The following is a 20,994-nucleotide window of genomic DNA, read 5'->3' on the forward strand; positions in this document are numbered from 1 at the left end:
CATTGTCTTCACTGACCGTACGTGATGTTCAATTTTATAATGAAAAGAACACTCAAGTGGAGTAGCAATGGTTACACCAATGAAGTGTAGGTGAAAGCTTGGACTTCCACGTTTGTGGCAGTTAGGGGTCAGTAGTACCTTAGCTAAATTTCAGTGGAGAAAAAAAAAACTGCCACTAACGTGACACCTGTGATACAAAGGATAAATTTTCATAGGTAATTTTAATTACCGCTTTACCAAGATGAGAACGTTTCAAGTGAGCAATGGGCTTTCCGGATCAACCACGTTGTCATATTTGTTCGTTGTTGTTCATCCCGTTCTTTCTTCACAGCCTATTTCCTGCTCGCCAACAGCACCGAGCTGCCACTGGGTTCGGTGGCAGTTGCCCGGACACCCCACTTCCCAGCAAGTGAAAACAAGTGCCACCTCAGGTTCTGGTATTTCATGAAAGGTTCGCCATCTATGGAGTTTCTCCGGGTAAGTACAACATAAACACCATGTTCTCTGGGTTTTATAACGTTTCAGACAGTCCATCTTGCTAGGATGCGCAGCCACTATTTCAAAGAACACACAACAGAAGCGCTTAACTTCAACTAAACGTTTATTGCAAACGTCAGAGTGTATAAAGGGGGTGAAAAGAGAGAAAGAATAAAAAAATGGTAGACAACAAAAAGCATACGTGCCAGTCCCGTACATTACTATCCGTTATTTTCTATCACCCCATCCAAAAAACATAGTCCTTTCCGCGTGAGCGAGATAGAGGGTGCACTAACATAATCAAAATCATCGCGTGTCATTTCAGCCACTTCTACTATCAAACGGGCTAACAAATCTCTGTCCCGATACAGCACGCACGTGTTATCGAAGTAAGGCACACAACCGCACTCCTTACAGTGGAACGCCAAGTCACCATCGGTACCCTTCTGCACTTTTTTGTGGTGCTTTTTGAGCCTTTCATTAATGCATCTTTCAGTTGTTCCGACATAAACAAGACCACATTAAAAGGGCACTCTGTAAACAACAGACTGCGCACACTCAACATATTTATTGCGATGCTTAATTTGGCAACCTTTCTTTTCTTTAGAAACAGGACAAGTTTGGTAACATATTCTGGACTGTTTTTCAGGGGCAGACATAAACACTCGAACGCCCATCTTATTACAAATCTTTTTAAGATTGTGTGCCACACTATGGATATAGGGGACAACAGCCGTTTCACGCGGCTGCAGGGAAGTGTTAATACGCTGCCTATTTTGTTTCTTTAGGTCCCTATGTAGCGATTCAGCGACGCTTATAACCATTCGTTGCGGGTAGCCTGCTGCCTTCAGTCACAAAACTTGTTGCTCAAAGCTCTTCTTCATGAGGTGAAAACAGCACTTCTTCAACGAATTAAAAAGGCACATTCGTGCAACAGACCTCTTCACTACTTTAGTATGGGCAGAAGAGAAAGGCAACAATGGCTTTTTGCTCCTGGGCTCATAAAGCCAACAAAGGTGGTCATCTTGAAATTGCAACGACAGATCTAGGAACCTGAGCGTATTACCATAGGGCACTTCATGTGTTAGTTTCAGAGGCTGACAAACTGTCTCAAGTACTCCAAGTGTCAAAACAGCAACACTTTGAATCTCTTTGGCATCACACTTGAAAAAATCAAATAATCATCCACAAACCTGACGATCTTTAAAACCTTAGTTCCCGACAACCTCTCATCAATTAATCGATCTAAGTGGGCCATAAAAATATCACTAAGGACGGGTGCAATAGCCAAACCAATACAAATACCCTGTTTTTGGATATAGGTGTTCCCATTTCAATTAACGAATGTGGACGTTAAGTACAAAGCCAGTAAATCCAGAAAACCTCTCACTGACATACCACAAGTGTTCTGAAAGGTCACTGCACCATACTCAAGTATGCACTGCTCAACAAATTTGAGAAGCATTTCATGAGGTAAAGAATAGTACAAATCTTTCACATCTATGGACATCGCCTTAACGACAGTTTTGGCATTCGATACCAAAAAATCTATCTCGCTCACGTGGAAAGAACTATTTTTTTTGGATGCGCTGATAGACAATAACGGATAGTAATGTACGGGACTGGCACGTATGCTTTTTGTTGTCTACAATTTTTTATTCTTTTTCTCTTTTCACCCCCTTTAGAAACTCTGACGTTTGCAATAAACGTTTAGTTGAAGTTAAGCGCTTGTGTTGTGTGTTCTTTGAAATAGTGGCTGCGCTTCCTAGCAAGATGGATCCTTACCAACTGGCCCGATACAATTGTATATTGTGTTTCACACAGGCCCGCAGTCTCCGTCACAATATTGCAGGCATGACTCTGGGCAGTCTTAATAGGTGCTGTCTTCCTAAGGGAGTAGAAATTTGGCATTATGCGATTGTTTTTCGCACGAGTATGGCTAATTTTACCTTTATATTTATGCCCCAGAATTGTCGCCACATAATTTTAATAGAATATTAAGGTTACGTAGTTATTATTCATATGCCAACATTTCATCAGGTGGGTACACTGTGGGATATATCAATGCAGGTGGTGGATACAGAGAATGGTACGAAATACCGGGTGTTCAAAGTTAAGCTTCATGGTCTTCTCGAAATCCAGCACTGGGAAGAACACAAAAAACATGAAAATCCAGCACGGGAAGAACATAAAACTAACTGAGATTTATTAATTAGCTTTTCAGCGACTGCACCAAACATGCATATTTGCATCGAAAAGTTGGAGGCAGTCATGAATCTACGCAGTTACACTTGGAAGATTTCTAGCACGTCTGGGCTTAGAGTTGTCCCGCTGCCAAGTTTAACTGTGGCTTGCGTGACTGCGCAAGGAAGGTGGTGAAGATCGACACAATGTTCCAGTTCGAAGTGGCGAACAGTCATATAGCTTTGCTATTAGCAGTGGGTAGTAAAAGGGTACCTGTTACTATTTCTGCCTCTGCCTTCAACCCATTGTCAGATGAAATGACGTGCGCAACTGCTTCGGCCCATAGGGGAATAGTTTCGCGCGAATGCTGACTTTCTTGCATGCGGTATCATGCAGGCCGCAATTAATCTTTGCTGCAGGACATCTCGCAGCAAATACATGCTAGAGGAGTTGTTCCAAGTGTAACTAAGTAGAAACGCGACTGGCTCGAACTTTTCAATACAAATATACTCGCTTACTACAGCCACTGAAAAGTTACTCATAAATCTCAGTTAATTGGGTCACTGACTGGTATATTCCTTATCTGACTTTGTGTCTACCTCAATGCATAGGTTATCTGCAATGTGATTTTCATGTTTTTTTGAGAGCTGAATTTTTAGAAAACCATACAACTTAAGTTTAAACACCTGATATATTGAAATACAATAAAGGTTTCTTTATCAATTATCCAATCTTGGGCGTTGTCCAAGAATAGATGTCTACCCACTGATACCACGCTTGGGTTTTATAAGTATAACAAAATTAGAAAAAAAAGAACTGCGCAATATATGATCCGACATTATATGTAAAGCATTAAGACATGATTTATTATTTGATTACGTGGAAACATATATATGCTTATGACCACTACATAGCCGACTTGTTATGGCTATAAGTCCTATGTATATTCTTCTATGACACAAACTTGCGTACACACAACTGAACTCTGTGGGCTTAGCAAGGAAAGTTTTATTTTGAAATGATACTAGGCTGCCATATGCTCTCTGCTGACTGGAACTATAGCATGCAGCTGTACCTCTTTACAGTTTCAACCATGGTCTTGAAAGAATTTATTTGGCTTAGCTCTTGCTATTTTGCTTCTGCCACATAAATGTGTAAAGATAGGAAATAAAATTTCTTGGTGGTACATTTCTTGGTGTTTGCCTGACATGAGCGATGTTAGCGGGTATCATTTACTGTCGCTACATTTGGGGATGGTTTTGTAGGTGGAGACACAGGGTGCGGGTTCCAGACTGCCCATGTGGCAAGAGGTCGGACCCCAGGGATCCCTATGGGCATACGCACACGTGGTGGTCGGTCACTCCGAGCCTTTCACGGTCGCCTTCCTTGCTCAGCGCGGAGGTGACGCGCTCACCGATATCGCAATCGACGAAGTGACCTTTACACCCTCTTGCCAGGAAGGAGGTCAGTGCCTGCAATCTCTTGAGATCCTGTCCCATTCAGCATAATGTATTGACACTGTTGTTTGGTAAATTGATGTTAAATAAGTTACTTTAGGCAAAAGTAGACGCAAAGGAAGGACAGATGAAGCAGAATGCTGCCACAATGGGTAAAAAAAAGTGAACCGCTTAATTATGGACGCTGAGCAGTAAAGAAGATACATTTTCTATCCTTTTGACCTCCTAAGCAACTTTACATCTGGAGTCATCGCCTTTCTTTTGGCAGTGCGCTTTTTTTTACATTTTCATATTGGCTCATTTTATGGTTTACTTGCTATTGTAAGCATTTTTTTCTTCATACATTACTCACGAGCTAAAGAGCTTGCTCAGATATGAACCTTTTTGGAGCTTTTTAGGAGCTTTATTGCCCAAGCTAGTTTGTTCAGTCGCCTTGAAAGATTACTCCGCCAACATTTTTTTAGCTCTGATGTTTGATTCTGCACCCAGTAATATAGAAATGAAAGCATAAGTGACCTGAAGGAAAGAATAACTTAGCTGTGCAAATATATACAGTAATATTCATAAAAACATCATCATCGTCATTAATAATAATAATAATAATAATAATAATAATAATAATAATAATAATAATAATAATAATAATAATAATAATAATAATAATAATAATAATAATAATAATAATATTGTTATTATTATTATTGCTGCGATTGCACTGCGAGATTCTATAGAACTGTACTACAACGTATAGCTTCATTGTGTTTCTTGTAAGGCTAGGCCCACATGCCTTACACAATTACATCAGGCCACCGTAGTTGAATGTTTGCACGTGCTTGGTCAATTCGACTGGTAAACGGCGGCTGTAATTTGAATACAAGTGTGCGAAATTTTCGCAGGTACTGCTGATACCAGGAAACACCGATCACTGTGCACCCGAGACGAGTTTTTGTGTGCGGACAGAAGAATGTGCTTGCCTCGAAGTTTCGTCTGCGATTGCGAGAACGACTGCGAAGATGGCAGTGATGAAACCGATTGTGGTTCGTATAATCAATAAGTAGAGTCAGAACCATTTGAGCGAAAAGTGATGTTCAGTATGTCTTGGATGATGTCGACAAAATTCAGTACACTACGAAAATATGGTCGTTTTTTTACTTACGTGCTTTCAATAAACATTTAATAATAACACAAAAGCCTTAGCATGGTTGGTCCTGTTCGAGCGAAACCCACGGAGAGGTGAGCGTCATTTTCAGAAATAACCTAAGTATACAAGTAGTGACCTGGAGAATTTGATAAACCATTTTCATTCACTTTAGGCCACACGTAGCAATTATTAAATTCAGGTAGCTGCCGCTTGGAACATATTTTAAACGAGCGCTACGAGAAACCCGCATACACACAACAAGATAAGTGTGGGCGTAAAAGATGACCCCTTTGACTATAGCTGTACATGTGTTCGTCTTTAGAGGAAGAATGAAAGATGCCTCATTTCGGCGCATACGTACTTAGAGCTGCTTTTGTTTTTTACTTACAGGAATGACATGCACATCAGGAGGAACAACAGGTAATGCCATGATACAAAATTCTTCGTAACAATAAATTACTTTATTCAACCCTGTAGCGTTCGTGTTTACGTAATTATGTTTTATAATACAAAATTCTTCTTAACTTTAAAATACTTTACTTAACACTGTAGCATTCGTGAGAACGTAACTATGTTGTGTTTGTGATTTTTCTTGATGACTTGCTTTGTGTGTAATTTGCATGTGGAGTTATCAGAAAATGGGTGGCGGAAAATGTTCAGCTATGCATCAGGATAGTCTGCTTAAATGTAGCCCTACTTACAATGTTTGCGCTGATAATAAACGAACACAGTCTCCAGCCACGCATAGTCTATAGTTCTTATTATTGAAAACTATCCCTACGTTTTGAGACCCATTCTGTCTCTTCTTCAAGGGGTAGCTGCCCAGCCGGCTCCGAAGCTGGCGCTTGTTTTGTGGTTTTCTGTCGTCCTAATTACTGACATTCGAGAGGGAGACAGCCACTAAAATTGGCAGATACCACGTACGTACAGTGGGAATCGATGATATGTGAAACACGAATAAGGAAGGTTTTTATGTCAGTTTAAAATCAGCACAACGTTATGAGGTGGACGGACGTAGTACACAGTAAACATAAGTAGAAATGTTATAAGCACTAACGAATATAGATAAAATGCAAGTATGTGTATAGTGGCTTAACGACGGTACCACTAACGTTTTCGATACCAGCACCAGCAGTGGAAGGCAGATATGTTGTATATCAAACTAGCGATCATGCTGCAAGCGCACCATGAGCCTGGCATGTTAATTATTTCTTACAAGACTTCAATGTCATAATTTTCATGTTTACGCCTAGCATTAGTGTTCATATTTCATTCATGTCACGTAATACCCAATTTGGTATATGTGAAGTGAGCGAAACGGTCGCAAGAGCGCTATGAGCGTAGCATGGAGTCATGTTTTACACGACACGCATGTCTTGATTATCATGTTTGGACGTGTCATTTACTTCAGTCGTCTATCTGCGTCACGTATTTTTGTTGGTATATGTGAAGCTAGCGAACTGGCCGTGAGCGCATCATGAGCATGGTATGCAGTAATCTTCTTACATGACACATGTGTCATGATTATCATGTTTGCACCAGTCATATACCTTCTTCATTATTTACGTCACGCAACACCAAGTTAGTGTATGTGAGGTTAGTGAAACAGCTGCGAGCGCATCATGAGCGTAGAGTGTAGTCATGTTCTTACAAGACACGCATCTCATGATTATTATGTTTCCACCAGCCATATATTTTCGTCATTCATTCACGTCCCGAGATACCCAATTCTGTATATGTGAAGCTAGCTAATTGACCGTGAGGGAACCATGAGCGTGACGTGTAGTTATGCCTTACATGACATGGATATCATGATTTGCATGTTAGGGCTTGCCACGTTTGTTTTCCATGCAGTCATGTCAAACCATACCACTTTTGCAATATTTTATGTGAACGAAGCCGCTGCAAGAGTTTCAAGACCATGACAGGTAAATAGTTACATTCATGACTTACATATCATGATGTTCATGTTATGACTTGTAACTTATGCTCGTCATACGGTATCTTATGCCATGCGAGTTTTACTACAGATCCCATTATTAAAACAGCCAGGAGAGCTAAAAGTCGTAGGCGGCTAGATAGATAGACAGATATGGTCAAAGTCGCCGAAGTTCACTAAGAAATGCTTCACAATTAAAATGTGCCAGCTTCGTAGCCAGCCAGACAGCCCACAACCTGGGCAATAGACAGAATGAGTCTCGAAACGTAGGGCCAGTTTTCAATATTAAAAACTTAAGACTGAACGTTGCAGGAGAGTCTGTTTATTCGTAAAATTTTACCCAGGCAGACAGATCTCTGTCAACTATGTTTACCTTGAAAGTTAATAAACAACATACCTGTATGAAACTCAGTACAACAGGCAATCTTTCACGAATATTGTGAACGAAATGACTTATAACCATGCAGAGTGTAATATTTTAACTTTTTTCGGATAGGAATGTGTCAATCAATATAGAATGGACACTGTGAGGACCAACCAAATGTGCTGTTTTTGTATTTGTGACCTCTTTAGTGACGATAGGTTGCGGAGGTCACTTGGAATGTGTGTGTTATGGCCGCGTATACATAAACCAAAGCAAGGCTATTTGAACGAAGACCTATCGCTTGTCTCGCAGTTAGTGGGAAAGCAACTGGTCGCCCACTTTCCCCTGGCGCTTGGTCTGTGCCCACAACACCACGCTCACTTTGCGTCTTTCCGGGCGAATTCAGTTGTGGTAGCAGCAATAGTTCCTGTATTCCTGGTCTGCTCCTGTGTGACGGAGTACCTGACTGTCCCAACGCAGAGGACGAGAAGCAGTGTGGTGCGTGAATCCTGTTCATTTCAGTGAATGTGTGTGTGTGTGTTTGTGTGTGTGTGTGTGTGTGTGTGTGTGTGTGTGTGTGAATACGTGCGTTTTTTACTCACGGAATGTGTGGTGCGTAAGCGTAATCAGCAGACACCTGCAAGATTCCACGATGAATAGCATGTTATGAATCGAACTCCTTGGCCCATCATGGTCCGACTTATTTGTCTGATAGCGACAATCCGTGAACGCCATTATGCCAGCGCTGTTCAATCTTGCCTTTTATTTGTGCTTTCTTCTTCATTTAAACACAACGTTCCTATTAATTCAAGTATGCTTGAGCGTATAGCCTCATAAACTGGTGAAAGAACAAAGAAGTTATCAGTGTATCACGTTGCTGAATGAATTTTGGGCGCACTGACTACTTTACCATGAGAATAAATTACTGTGTTCTGAACAGATACAACTGATACTTGCTAAAAAGATCGCCGCTGATCATTTCGCGCAATTTGCGCCCCATATGTTGCAGCAAAATCAGCGATACCTAAACTGAGCCTATCTCTTAAGCTCGGTTCCGCCGCTGTGGTCTAGTGGCTAAGGTACTCAGCTGCTGACCCGCAGGTATTGTGATCAAATACCGGCTGCGGCGGCTGCATTTCGTTGAAAGGGAAAATGATATAGGCCCGTGTGCTCAGGTTGCAGTTCATGCTAAAGAACTCCACGTGGCTGAAATTTTCGGAACTCCTCACTACGGCGTCTCTCAAAATCATATGGTGGTTTTGGACGTAAAACCCCACATATGAATCACTAATCAAATCTTTTAAGCTAGTGAAGTTCGCTCAATCTCCGCACATTTTGTCGATAAGGATCGTCAGTTTCTCAGTCAACTGATGAAAGAGTGTGGCAAGTGTCATCCACGCGCCAATAGACAATACAAACTGTCGCAAACTATAGCACGTATATAGTTTGCGATGAACACTTCGCGACACAGACTGTCGTAAATGTTGTTTCTTGAGTCATATATGGGCGCTTATTTATTTTGCACTGCTCTAGATAAATGTGGCTGTCTGGTAAGGGCAAAATGTGCAGTAACACTTAGGGCATGAGGCTGCCACAGCGTTGCTACTTCTATTCTGCTATTTTCGCTAGCGCTCGCAGTACACCACGATGCTTACTCATACAGCACAAAAAGAAGTGCGCAGTTTGTCTGTGAATCCCACGAGACTCGTACAGGGAACCACTCTTTGCTGCTGTTTTTCTTTTATTCTTTGCGTAAAGATACGGCAGAGTGCCTTTCGACTCTGTCTCGGGAGTCGCGTACCCTTGTGCATAGGGAGCCTAGGCAGAGCAGTGCACTTAAAGAATTGCTCCGAAAGAAATGCCCAGATTATACTGCAAGTCGAAGTAACTACTTGCACAGTAGTATCGCGTCGAAGAACCTTCATCGTGTTTTTATCTAGCGCGCTAAATGCAGCTTGCTCAAGAAGTGAAAAGATGCGGCTATTCTAAGAATGCATGCATTCGCCGCATTGCTACATTTTCTGAAATCAATTCTTTTTTTATCAATTACATTGTGCGCAGATGGCAGAGACACTTGCCCGGAGGGCTACTACTACTGTCGTGACCCTTCGTCTTGTCTACACCAATCCAAGCTTTGCGACGGCCGAGCCGATTGCAGCGATGGATCAGATGAATCTATTTGCTCTGGTCGGTATCTTTGAAGTCCAGATGTCTGAATCACTCATTTCACTATAGCAGTCCAGGAGCTGTACGAGTGTACTTTGTGTATTAGGTGCGCATTATTTTATGCCTTCAAGAGCGCGTACTAATGCATTACGTTTCTATTTGCTTTTGGCAGCCTGCCCTGACTACTTTTGTCGCAACGGTGGCAGCTGCAAGTTGGAACGAGGAACAGGTGCTCCACAGTGCGCCTGCCCAGACATCTTCGGGGGAAACCGTTGCGACCGACAGCTAACCGTGGGACCTACGTCTCCACTGCAGCAGACACACGGTATGCTCCTTTTGGGGGCTGGGGACGACTTGTAAACATATCCAAAGTTGGAACACTTAGAGGAAGGTTTCTGGACGCGCACCAAAATATCAAATTTATGTTATCTCATTGCTAGTGATAAAAAGTACAGCATGGTGATTGTTTGTGACTAAAGCTGCTTCAGTTTCTAATGATCCAGACCCAAAAAGTAGCATTTAACTATATAAAACGTCAAAGGACTCCAGGTGGTCGAAACTTCCAGAGCCCACTACTACAGCACGCTTCATAAGCATACCATAGTTTTCATGAGCAATGCAACCGACATTGAAGTACATACTTACAGCGGACGCCATCAGATTAAAAAATTAGAAACACGGCTGTCATTTCAATTCAATTTTAGCGCCCAAGAGCGAGAATTAAATATAGCCAGCTTTTCAAGCTTGGCCTCCGCAATGACATTATATCTTTCATCACGCTGTTTCACATAGTCGCAGACGTATATTGAAAGAAATTTTGGGAAGTACGTATAGTCATATGAAACATAGCTTCATGTTATGAACAACACCCACTCAGAAATTTTTATTCTTGCAGGGCTAGGTTGTTGTTCAGGCATCACAGTTTAGCGCCAGGAAGTGTGTAGCCACACGTTTGATTCCAGCTGCTGAGACAGGCTCGTTGCAAGGGAGCGAATAACCAAAACCAGTATTTTGCTGTAAGCAATCGGAGCGCGTTAGTTTGGCCAGGTGCGCTTATTTCGTGGTTCGGTTTTACGGCGTCTCTAATAGAGTGGTGTGTTGGGATGCAAAAAACAAAACAACAATAACAACAGAACTCAAACGAAGTTAATCGAAAATCCCGACAATCTTCGCTCATTATCACGATTGCTAAGACTGCCGAGAAAGGAAATGACGCGCACCACATCTTTCAGCTAACGCCGTTTTTATGACTGCAAATTCTAAATATGGTTTCGGGCTAATGTCTTCAACAATATTTGGGCTTCGGCTGAGACTCTCCTTGTAACATTTTGTTTTTCCAGTTGCTGGGTGGTCCTACGGAACACCTGTTATCGTTGTTTTTGTGATTGCTTTTGTCATCGTGGCCCTCGTTCTGTGGAGAAGGAGAGTATCAACTAGGTAAGTCGCAAGGTTTAAAACAATGCTCACAACTGTTCTCAGAAACGTTTTGGAAGTGACCATTGCTCAGGTTTGCATGTACCTCAATGACTCGCCCATGTTATGCCAAACGACTTATCCAGGCTGACAGGTCTTACAATATATACCCTAATAAGTGTGTAGAGGTTGCACTTATATACATACAGTCTATGAAGTATACATTGCGCTGTGAAGTTTAATGCTCCTATTTTGCTGTGCAAAATCATTTGTATCTACGTCGTGTTGCGTCCCGCTGCCAGTGACGTCTTCGAGGCGAGCGCGATGTCGCCGCCACTCAGTTCCGCGAACGCAGCGACTGTTGAGGCTGACCATTGTGTCGCGGGACGGTGCGCTGGCGCCACGGCTGGGCCCTGCGGAATGCGGCGGCGGTTTCGGGGAACGAAAGATTCGTCGCTGCTTCTTGGAGGGATGGGTCCACCCGGAACAACTGAGCATAGAGCTGAGGGGAAGTCGGGTTCCGGGTGGACGATTCACCCCCTTGATCCCCCCCTCTTACTGCGGGCCGCCCCTGCCTTTCGTGAAGTGGACTGATGGACCGAGATAGAGGGAGAGGGGCGGCAACGAGAGGGATAAAAAGGACGGAGGAGACGGCGGGCGCAGAAGGGGGAACAACGATGACCAGTTAACTTTTCTTTGAATGCAAATAAATCCTTTTTTTCAAGTTTCCTAAATGGACGTCCTGCTTTCATGACCTGCCTGATCTTGGTCATCCCACCCCAATCTACCCCGACGACGCTACAAACTGGATGGCAGCGGTGGAATCAAGAAAAGGCATGCAGAAAACTGCGGACGGAAGATCGACTTCTGTGGATCCGGGATCAGCAGAACGAGACCTCGTGGCTCCGGGAGGCACAACCGTCGCAGTAACGGCATGAAGTTTTGGACGACTCCAGGAAACTAAGGACGAGCAGCAGAAGGCAGACCAGACGATCTGGGATCGGCGGTCCTGTGAACGTGGCTCTGGGAGACACGTCCTTCGCCAGCTCGAGGTTGGAAGTAGCTGCGGACGGAAGATCGACTTCTGCGGATCCGGGATCGGCAGAGCGAGACTTCGTGGCTCCGGGAGGCACAACCGTCGCAGTAACGACTACCGGAAACTAAGGACGAGCAGCAGAAGGCAGACCCGACGATCTGGGATCGGCGGACCTGGGAACGTGGCTCCGGGAGACACGGCCTTCGGCAGCTCGAGGTTAGGTGAGTGCTTGAGCGATCACGTTTTGCCGGACGATAAGAACAGGGTTCTATCGGGCAATTGGCTCTGAAGGGCCGCCACAAGTGTGCGGTGAATATTGCAGAAGTATTGGTTGGCTCTTGTGAAGATATGGATATCGGAGTGTTAAAGAAAGAAGAGCTGTTGCTGTTAGCAGTAGAGCTCAGCTTGGATATCAATAGCAGGTTAAGGAAGCCCGAAATTCGCAGTGCGATAATCGAAGGGGGTTTCGAGGAGGACGAGCTCAGCGAGGCCTGGGAAAAGATATGTGAGGAGAAGAAACAAAGGGAGGAAGAAAAGAGGGAAAGAGCGGAAGAGAAGGAAAGGCAGGAAAGGAGAGAACAAAGACAGGCCGAAATTGAGCTCGAGAGAATAAAGCTAGAGCAGGCGAGATTAGCACGCAGTGCAGATGCGGCGCCGCCGCATACTGAGAACCTGAAGATGACGAGTTTGCTTCAGCCGTACAAAACAGGCGAGGACATTGGTCTCTACCTGATTAATTTTGAACGGATCTGTGAGAAACATTCATTTCACCAGGACACCTGGCCAGAGCGGTTGCTTGCGTTGTTACCGGGTGAGGCCTCGCAGGTCGTGGCCAGACTGAGCGCAGCCGAGGCAGGCGTATACAGTTCAGTGAAGTCGACATTACTCGCAAAATACAGGCTCTCCACAGAGGAATTTCGGAGGAGATTTAGACGGGAAAGAAAGAAGCCTGGTGAAAGCTTTGTTGAGTTTGCGTGTAGCCTGAGTGATAATTTTTCAGAGTGGGTGAAAGGAGCAGGTGCGGATAACTTAAGTAAACTGAGGGATCTAATTTGTTTGGAGCAGTTTTATGACACCCTGCCGGATAACGTGCGCCTGTGGGTCAAGGATAGGCAGGAAGGTGTGTCTGTTAGGAGTGCAGCACAGCTTGCCGACGAGTACGTGGCCAGTCGAGGCTTCAGGACCCCGATCAACAGCGCACATCACTATCAAAGGCCTGCACCACGGCCCCAAGCTTACACTCGAGGACCGCAAAGCGCAACAAAAGAGCGAGAGGAAACTAATCAAAATTCGGCGCGTGCTGAAGGCAAGCTGAAAGAGCCGGAAAAGAACAGAAAGGAGGTCAGAAATCATTTAGAAGAGTTAGAGTCGCGAGCTAAGGCGCTATGTTTCAAGTGCAACGAAACAGGTCACTTTGCCCGAAACTGCTCAAAAGGTAGGCCAGTGTTTGCTTGCGTAAGCGATCACCCGAGTAACCTAGATCTTTTGAAACCTTACACGACAGATTTAATGGTTAATGACAAAAGGTGTAGGGTACTCAGAGACTCCGCGGCCACTATGGACGTAGTCCATCCGAACTACGTAAAAAGTGAAGACTACTTATCCGAATGCGCGTGGATAAGACAGGCCGTCAGCGAAGATTCAGTGTGTTTACCTATGGCAAAGGTACACATTCGGGGTCCTTTTGGAGCGATCGAGACAGTAGCAGCAGTCTCCCGTGGGCTACCAGAGGGCTACCCGTACCTTTTCTCGAACAGCTCGGAGTCACTACTCAACGACAGGGGGTGCACTTTTGCTGATGCCCAGGTCATGGCTTTGACGAGATCGAAAGCACGCGTATTGGCTCAGCAGCTGCGTTACGGGGAAGGGGAAGGTGCCAAAGCGAAAGAGTTAACAACTGAATCCGAAGAAGTTAAGCCCGACGAGGCACTTATCCCTATTCCTCCGACCGAAAATCCGGAAAATGGTCAGATTAAGAAGCCGATAATTGAGAAAAGAAAGAAACCTTCGAAAGGAAAAGATCATAGTTTGCAGGGGTCCGTGTTGGCCCCAATCTCGCACAGCTACGAGCGCATGCTAGGGGTTGACAGGGAAGCGTTACGGCTGTCTCAGAAAACTGACCCTAGTATAGCGGTTATGAACAACGGAAACAGTGAAGGTGTTTCGTCAAGAAACATCTCTTTCGAAGTGAGGAACGGTATCCTATATCGTAAATACCGAGATAGGCGAGGGCAGTGCTACGATCAATTGGTGGTGCCATCACCATACCGCAAGGACCTACTCAGTCTTTGTCACGATCACTCATGGGCAGGACACCTGGGCATAAATAAAACCAAGAAAAGATTGCTACAGGAATTTTATTGGCCGGGGTGTTTCAGGGACGTGCAGAATTTCGTGAAGACTTGTGACGCTTGCCAGAGAGCCGGTAGGTCTAACGACAAATGGAAGGCCCCGATGGTAAAAGTGCCCATTATTTCTGAGCCCTTCCGCAGAGTTGTTGTAGATTTGGTGGGGCCGTTGCCGAAAACAAGTGCGGGGAACAGATACATTCTCACACTATTGTGTCCTGCAACGAAGTTCCCCGAGGCGGTGCCCTTACAGGAGGCAACTTCGGTCGAGGTAGTCGATGCGTTGCTTTCTATATTTTCGCGCCTCGGTTTCCCTGCCGAAATGCAATCGGATCAGGGAACCGTTTTCACGAGTGCTCTCACGACCATGTTTCTCGAGAAATGTGGCGTTAAAATTTTGCATAGCTCGGTTTACCACCCACAAAGCAACAGTGTGGAGAGATGGCATGCTACCCTAAAAAAAGTATTGAGAGCTGTTTGCCATGAAAGGAAGTGTGATTGGGATGGTTGTTTACCGGGCACGCTATTTGCGTTGCGCACAGTGCCACACGAGGGAACCGGGTTCGCACCGGCAGAGCTGGTGTATGGCCGGAATCTTCGAGGTCCGCTGAGGCTAGTCCGCGAACTGTGGGAGGATGATCGGGGGCCTAAATGTGTGATCGAGTATGTGTTGAACCTAATGCAAAGGTTACATAAGTGTCGTGAGATCGTGAAGGGCAACCTAGAGGCGAGGCGAGACGCTTCAAAGCGCTACTATGATAGAAATGCCAGGACGCGATCATTCAACCCGGGCGACAAAGTGATGATATTGAGGCCTAATCGCCAGAATAAACTGGAAGTCCACTGGGATGGACCTGCCGAGGTTATCAGTCGCCTTTCGGAAGTAAACTACACCGTGAGATTACCTGGAAGAAAACGCGAGGACAGGGTCTACCACGTAAACCTAATGAAGCCATTTTTAGAGCGAGCAGCAATTGTTAGCATCGCCATGAATGTTTCAGAAGAGGTTTCTCTAGAGGTACCTTGTTTTCCTGGGAACACGGGCCCTAGTGTAGAAGAGATAATCGCGTGTGCAGTTAACAAAGACGAGTTGGGTACAGCTAAAGTCGAGGATCTGAAGAGCCTTATTCTGGAATATCTGGAATGTTTTGGGGAAAGGCTCGGAAGGACTCATTTGGTACAACATGATATCGAGCTGACTACAGAGGTCCCGTTTAGCTCGAAGGCGTACCGCGTGTCTCCGCGACAGCTGGACTTAATGAAGGCGGAAGTTAAAAGGATGCTTCGCCTTGGCGTGATCAAAGAAGCATATAGTGACTATTGCTCCCCTTTGATGTTGGTCGAGGTGCCGGGGAAAGAACCACGGCCATGCGTCGATTATCGCAGGTTGAATGCGATCACAAAAGACCAGGTGTACCCGTTGCCTAACATAGAGGAAAGGGTGGAGCTGGTAAGCCGGGCTACCTTCATTTCAACCCTAGATTTAGTGAGAGGATATTGGCAGGTGCCCTTAACTGAACGAGCAAGTCGGTATGCAGCATTTGTAACACCCTTTGGCGTTTATCAGCCCGTCACCATGGCCTTTGGTTTGAAAAACGCACCCTTCTGTTTTTCAAGGTTAATGGATCGGGTGCTAGAAGGACTAGAAGAATTTGCGGTGCCATATCTAGACGACGTGGCCGTATTTTCTAATGATTGGGAGTCTCATTTGCAGCACACACGAACGGTGCTTGAAAGAATCAAAGGGGCGGGCCTGACTATTAAAGCCGAGAAGTGTCAGTTCGGCCAAGCCCGTGTCACGTATTTGGGACACGACATAGGGCAGGGAAAACGGGAACCAATGAAAGCCAAAGTAGCTGCGATAGTCAACTTCCCAAGACCCGTAAACAAAAGGGAGGTGCGAACATTTCTAGGAATGACAGGCTATTACCAGCACTACATTCCAAATTATTCGGAGCTCGCCAGCACGCTAACCGACAGCCTGCGAAAACCTGAACCGGAAGTGGTAACTTGGAGCACCGAGAGGGAGGAGGCCTTCCAAAACTTGAAGAAAGCTTTGTCTTCTCGGCCCGTGCTTGTCGCGCCAGACTTTAGCCGAGAATTCATTCTCCAATGCGACGCCAGCAACCGAGGTCTAGGTGTCGTCTTGGCCCAACTTAACGAGGGAGGTGAAGAGCATCCGGTGCTCTATCTCAGTCGGAAGCTGACTCCCCGAGAAGAGGCTTTCAGTGCCTCGGAGAAAGAATGTTTGTCCATTGTGTGGGCCATTCAAAAACTAGGATGCTATATTCAAGGCACAAAATTCACGGTCGAGACTGACCACTGCCCGCTTTCATGGCTGAAGCAAATGTCCAATAAAAACGGGAGGCTGTTGAGATGGAGCCTCATACTACAGGAGTATAACTTCGAGGTCAAATATAGAAAGGGGAACCAGAATAAGAACGCCGATGGACTGAGCCGTGGATTTTAGAGTCGAACACTGATTTTCTTGTTGCTGTTTCTTTTTTACTGATGTGTTTCTATCGCGGCTGAGGTCACGGCATTTAGATTTTTTTCCAAGGGCTGACCACCACAAAAAAAAAAAGAAAGAAAGAGAGGGCAATCATGGGGTAAAATTATGGCAGTTTTGGCGTCCGGTGGGCGTGTCGCTCGGGCACGCCGACCAGAGTGTGTGTGCTTGTGTTGTGTATCCCTGGAACAGGGTTATTGGTGATGCGAGTGCTGAGGCCCAGAGAGGCCGAGTGTTTGCACATGTCGTCTCGACGCTTCAGGTGACCCGACAGTTGGCCACCCTCGAGTCGAGTCTTTCGGCGGCGGAGGAGTCTGTTGCGTCCCGCTGCCAGTGACGTCTTCGAGGCGAGCGCGATGTCGCCGCCACTCAGTTCCGCGAACGCAGCGACTGTTGAGGCTGACCATTGTGTCGCGGGACGGTGCGCTGGCGCCACGGCTGGGCCCTGCGGAATGCGGCGGCGGTTTCGGGGAACGAAAGATTCGTCGCTGCTTCTTGGAGGGATGGGTCCACCCGGAACAACTGAGCATAGAGCTGAGGGGAAGTCGGGTTCCGGGTGGACGATTCACCCCCTTGATCCCCCCCTCTTACTGCGGGCCGCCCCTGCCTTTCGTGAAGTGGACTGATGGACCGAGATAGAGGGAGAGGGGCGGCAACGAGAGGGATAAAAAGGACGGAGGAGACGGCGGGCGCAGAAGGGGGAACAACGATGACCAGTTAACTTTTCTTTGAATGCAAATAAATCCTTTTTTTCAAGTTTCCTAAATGGACGTCCTGCTTTCATGACCTGCCTGATCTTGGTCATCCCACCCCAATCTACCCCGACGACGCTACAGTCGCAAACTCGTGACCATTTGACATACGTGTGTTTCTCTATTTAAGGCGAGGGTGATGTATAACTTGTTGAGCGCCAGATAGACTGCTGTACAAATCCATGCACTCATCGTGGAATAGTTGGCAAGTAAAATGCTCTTACTGTTATTTTGCCTTCAACAAAAATAACAGTTGGCGTTTTTTCTTATTACTTTTTAGTATATGGTTTCACCCCAGTCCTTTGTGGCCCCTCCGCAATAAGATAAGAGATACTTTGGCTGTACAAGCAATTTTTTCTTAAGTATATGATAGAAATAGAATGATGTCAAATACCTCGACCTGTTACATAGCAACTGAAGTTCTTTTTCATACATGAACAATCGCTCAGTACCATTCAGCATGAAAAAGAAGTTATGCTAAATATCTCTTTCTATTTTTCCTCCGAGCTCATATCGTAGAGGGTACGTGACTTGTTTCGGAAGATCTGGAGCTACGCTCTAGAAAACTAGTGTAACTTATCATTTTATGATGATACAACACTTCTTAAAAAAGGGGAGGGGCACCATTTAGGTCTGGGGCCAGCCTCCTTGGGTGGCATAGGGCTAAGTTGCATGGACACGACACAGCGGGCGGCCGAACAGAAATTCGAGGTGGCTTTTGCAGTCAAAGCGCAAAACTTGGGTGAAATGACATTAATTTCCAAACTGGATTACAAATGTCTATGTCACAAAGTTGCAGCTGAACATAGGTTACTGAAGTTAGTGGAGAAAACCCCATTGTAGGTCAACACGGCCATGTCGGCCTTTATATTGGGAGTGACAAAAAAAGGGGCGGAGTATTGACTTCGTGCCAGGGCCACATAATACTGCCGCACAGGCTGCCCGCAGTCCATGTACCGAAGGCTGCCGACCTCTGATTTATGTTACTTTTTCAGAAATGCTAACGACAGAGCATGACCTCGCAAAATTTAAAATCATGACACATACTACACACATATGTTATCTCCTCTGAAGTCATGATCTTCGCTTCTTTAGTATGAAAGTGTTTGATTATGTCAAAAGTGTAAAGAGAACTCTGCCTTTGAACAGTATAAAATTCATTGTGCTTCATCTCGGTGACGGGATCAAATCTCGGCTGCGGCGGCTGCATTTTCGAAGAAGGCAAAAATGCTGTAGGCCCGTATGCTGAGATTTGGGCACACGTTAAAGAACCTCAGGTGGACGAAATTTCCGGAGCCCTCCACTACGGCGTCTCGCATAATCATATGATGATTTTGGGATGTTAAACCCCACATATCTATTTATCAATCAATCTATAACACCGGCACGCCATGGTGGCCCAATGGATATGACACTGCGCTGTTGAGCTTTCAGTAGTGTATTCATTCTCATTTGCCATAATGGTATTTCATTACTTGAGCAACATGCAAAAAAAAAAAACGGTTGTGTAATGAGCATTAAGGGCACTGGAAAGAACCGCAGGCAGTTAACACAAATTAAGAGTTCCCCACCGAGGTCCCTGCGTCCTCCTAATCAGATCTTAGTTTACCCAAGTAAGATCGCAGAATTTTTAAAAATTTATCGAAAGCATGTAAAGAGTTTCTAGAAAGTTTTGCTGAATATGCATATGCACTGACTGCTCTTTGAGTAGTTTCACGCATTTTGGTTTCACAACAAGTCAGTTATGTTCTTATTAGTAAAAATAAATCATGTTTTGTGCACTTTAGAGAACTGCTAATTCTTGAGGAATCGCATATTATCCAGAAAATTTCTTGAGAGGACTTTGTTGATGGCATTTGTAAAGGCTGCGATTTCACAAAGAAATTGATATCGAAAGCTATTGTTTTATTTTTGTGAATCAGGTACTGCATTGCATTATAAGCAACATATAGTAGTACTTGTAGTGCCCCAAATGCATCTTGAAGTCATAATTTATATTTCTTACCGCTTTTGTTTTTATGTAAATGACGATAACACATATAACACATCTCGTTATCGATACATAGATTTATTTCCCAATAAAACAATGAAAACTTTGTCAACACCTCCATTGAATTATCTTTACGACCACACAATTGTACGACACGAGCGATAAATATCTGTCTTCTTCTTCCCCACTGAGCCTGCTTTCCCGTTGCTTGAAGCCTGTGTAGAACAAAGCCTCATACATTTCAACACCACTCTTATCATAGCATGAATTCCAAAGACGCAGCGATGTGCACCATGATGCCGGTGGCTGCATTTACAATAAGCATGCTCGCATTTCGCGAGTATTTTATGTTAATACTGCGGAAAAATATTTACTGCAATCAACGTGAAGTTAACAATGCTTATGTCTCTTTAATTATGTCTTCATTTGAAATCTCTTTCTAGAGAGGAGACTGAACCCGTGACAATCAACAACCCAATGTACGGGCTGCAACTTGATGAAGTGAGTTCTCGAATATTTTCTATGCAAGACTAAAGCTTTACCACAATCACTGATTCCTTATTTGACTTTGAGGTCCATCTGTTGCTAGAGAATTTTATCATTGAAAGGATAGATTTGATTGAACGGGTTGGTAAGAATAGCTTCGTGCACTTCATGAAAATAACCGAGAGTGGCTGAAAATAAAATGCAAAGGAAGGGCTTTGCAGCTTTGAAAAACAAACGTGATAAGAATATTGAGCGAGTTAATATTTATGTTATGACAGAGAGTGGAATGCTTGTTTTCGAAAAGTTAGTTTCATACAAATAACAATTACTTTCTTTGTTTTTTGCATTCCTTCTAATACAGGGAGACACCAATACCTTGGCAGGTCATCCCCTTCATAGTGACTGTTGAATGGTGGTTGTGGCTGACAATGGTGCTTCAGAAGAGCATATATAAGGTATATCCGAAGGATGGAATAAAACGTATCTCAAGAATCACGCATTTTTGTACTATGTGTTTCTACCCAGATTATGCCAAACTTTATTAAGAACCTACACCCTTCAGAAGAAATAAGAAAAGAAAATCAACATCTTTATAAAACTTAAGCTCTGATATGATCTATTTCGGTAATTTACAATACAATATGAATAATACAATGCAATTTTTGAAGCATAATTCACTAAAAATTGCCACCAACATTTGTTAGGAAACCACTTTATTAAGACTGCTCACGC

General features: G+C 44.5%; 1 protein-coding gene across 1 annotated transcript in view; it reads left to right on the forward strand.

The window, feature by feature from the left end:
- LOC119176965 (MAM and LDL-receptor class A domain-containing protein 2) overlaps window positions 1-20,761 on the forward strand; it is a 217,568-nt gene extending 196,807 nt beyond the window's left edge. The window contains exons 54-63 of the mRNA XM_075878325.1: window positions 332-477; window positions 3,927-4,125; window positions 5,015-5,155; window positions 5,650-5,679; window positions 7,875-8,060; window positions 9,624-9,749; window positions 9,901-10,053; window positions 11,069-11,165; window positions 20,220-20,277; window positions 20,624-20,761. Coding sequence (XP_075734440.1) covers window positions 332-477; window positions 3,927-4,125; window positions 5,015-5,155; window positions 5,650-5,679; window positions 7,875-8,060; window positions 9,624-9,749; window positions 9,901-10,053; window positions 11,069-11,165; window positions 20,220-20,277; window positions 20,624-20,671 — 1,184 coding nt within the window. The 3' untranslated portion in view covers window positions 20,672-20,761. The remainder of the gene's footprint in view (window positions 1-331; window positions 478-3,926; window positions 4,126-5,014; window positions 5,156-5,649; window positions 5,680-7,874; window positions 8,061-9,623; window positions 9,750-9,900; window positions 10,054-11,068; window positions 11,166-20,219; window positions 20,278-20,623) is intronic.
- Window positions 20,762-20,994: the final 233 nt, after the last annotated feature.

Source organism: Rhipicephalus microplus, chromosome X, assembly GCF_043290135.1.
Source record: "Rhipicephalus microplus isolate Deutch F79 chromosome X, USDA_Rmic, whole genome shotgun sequence".
Lineage (NCBI taxonomy): Eukaryota > Metazoa > Arthropoda > Arachnida > Ixodida > Ixodidae > Rhipicephalus > Rhipicephalus microplus.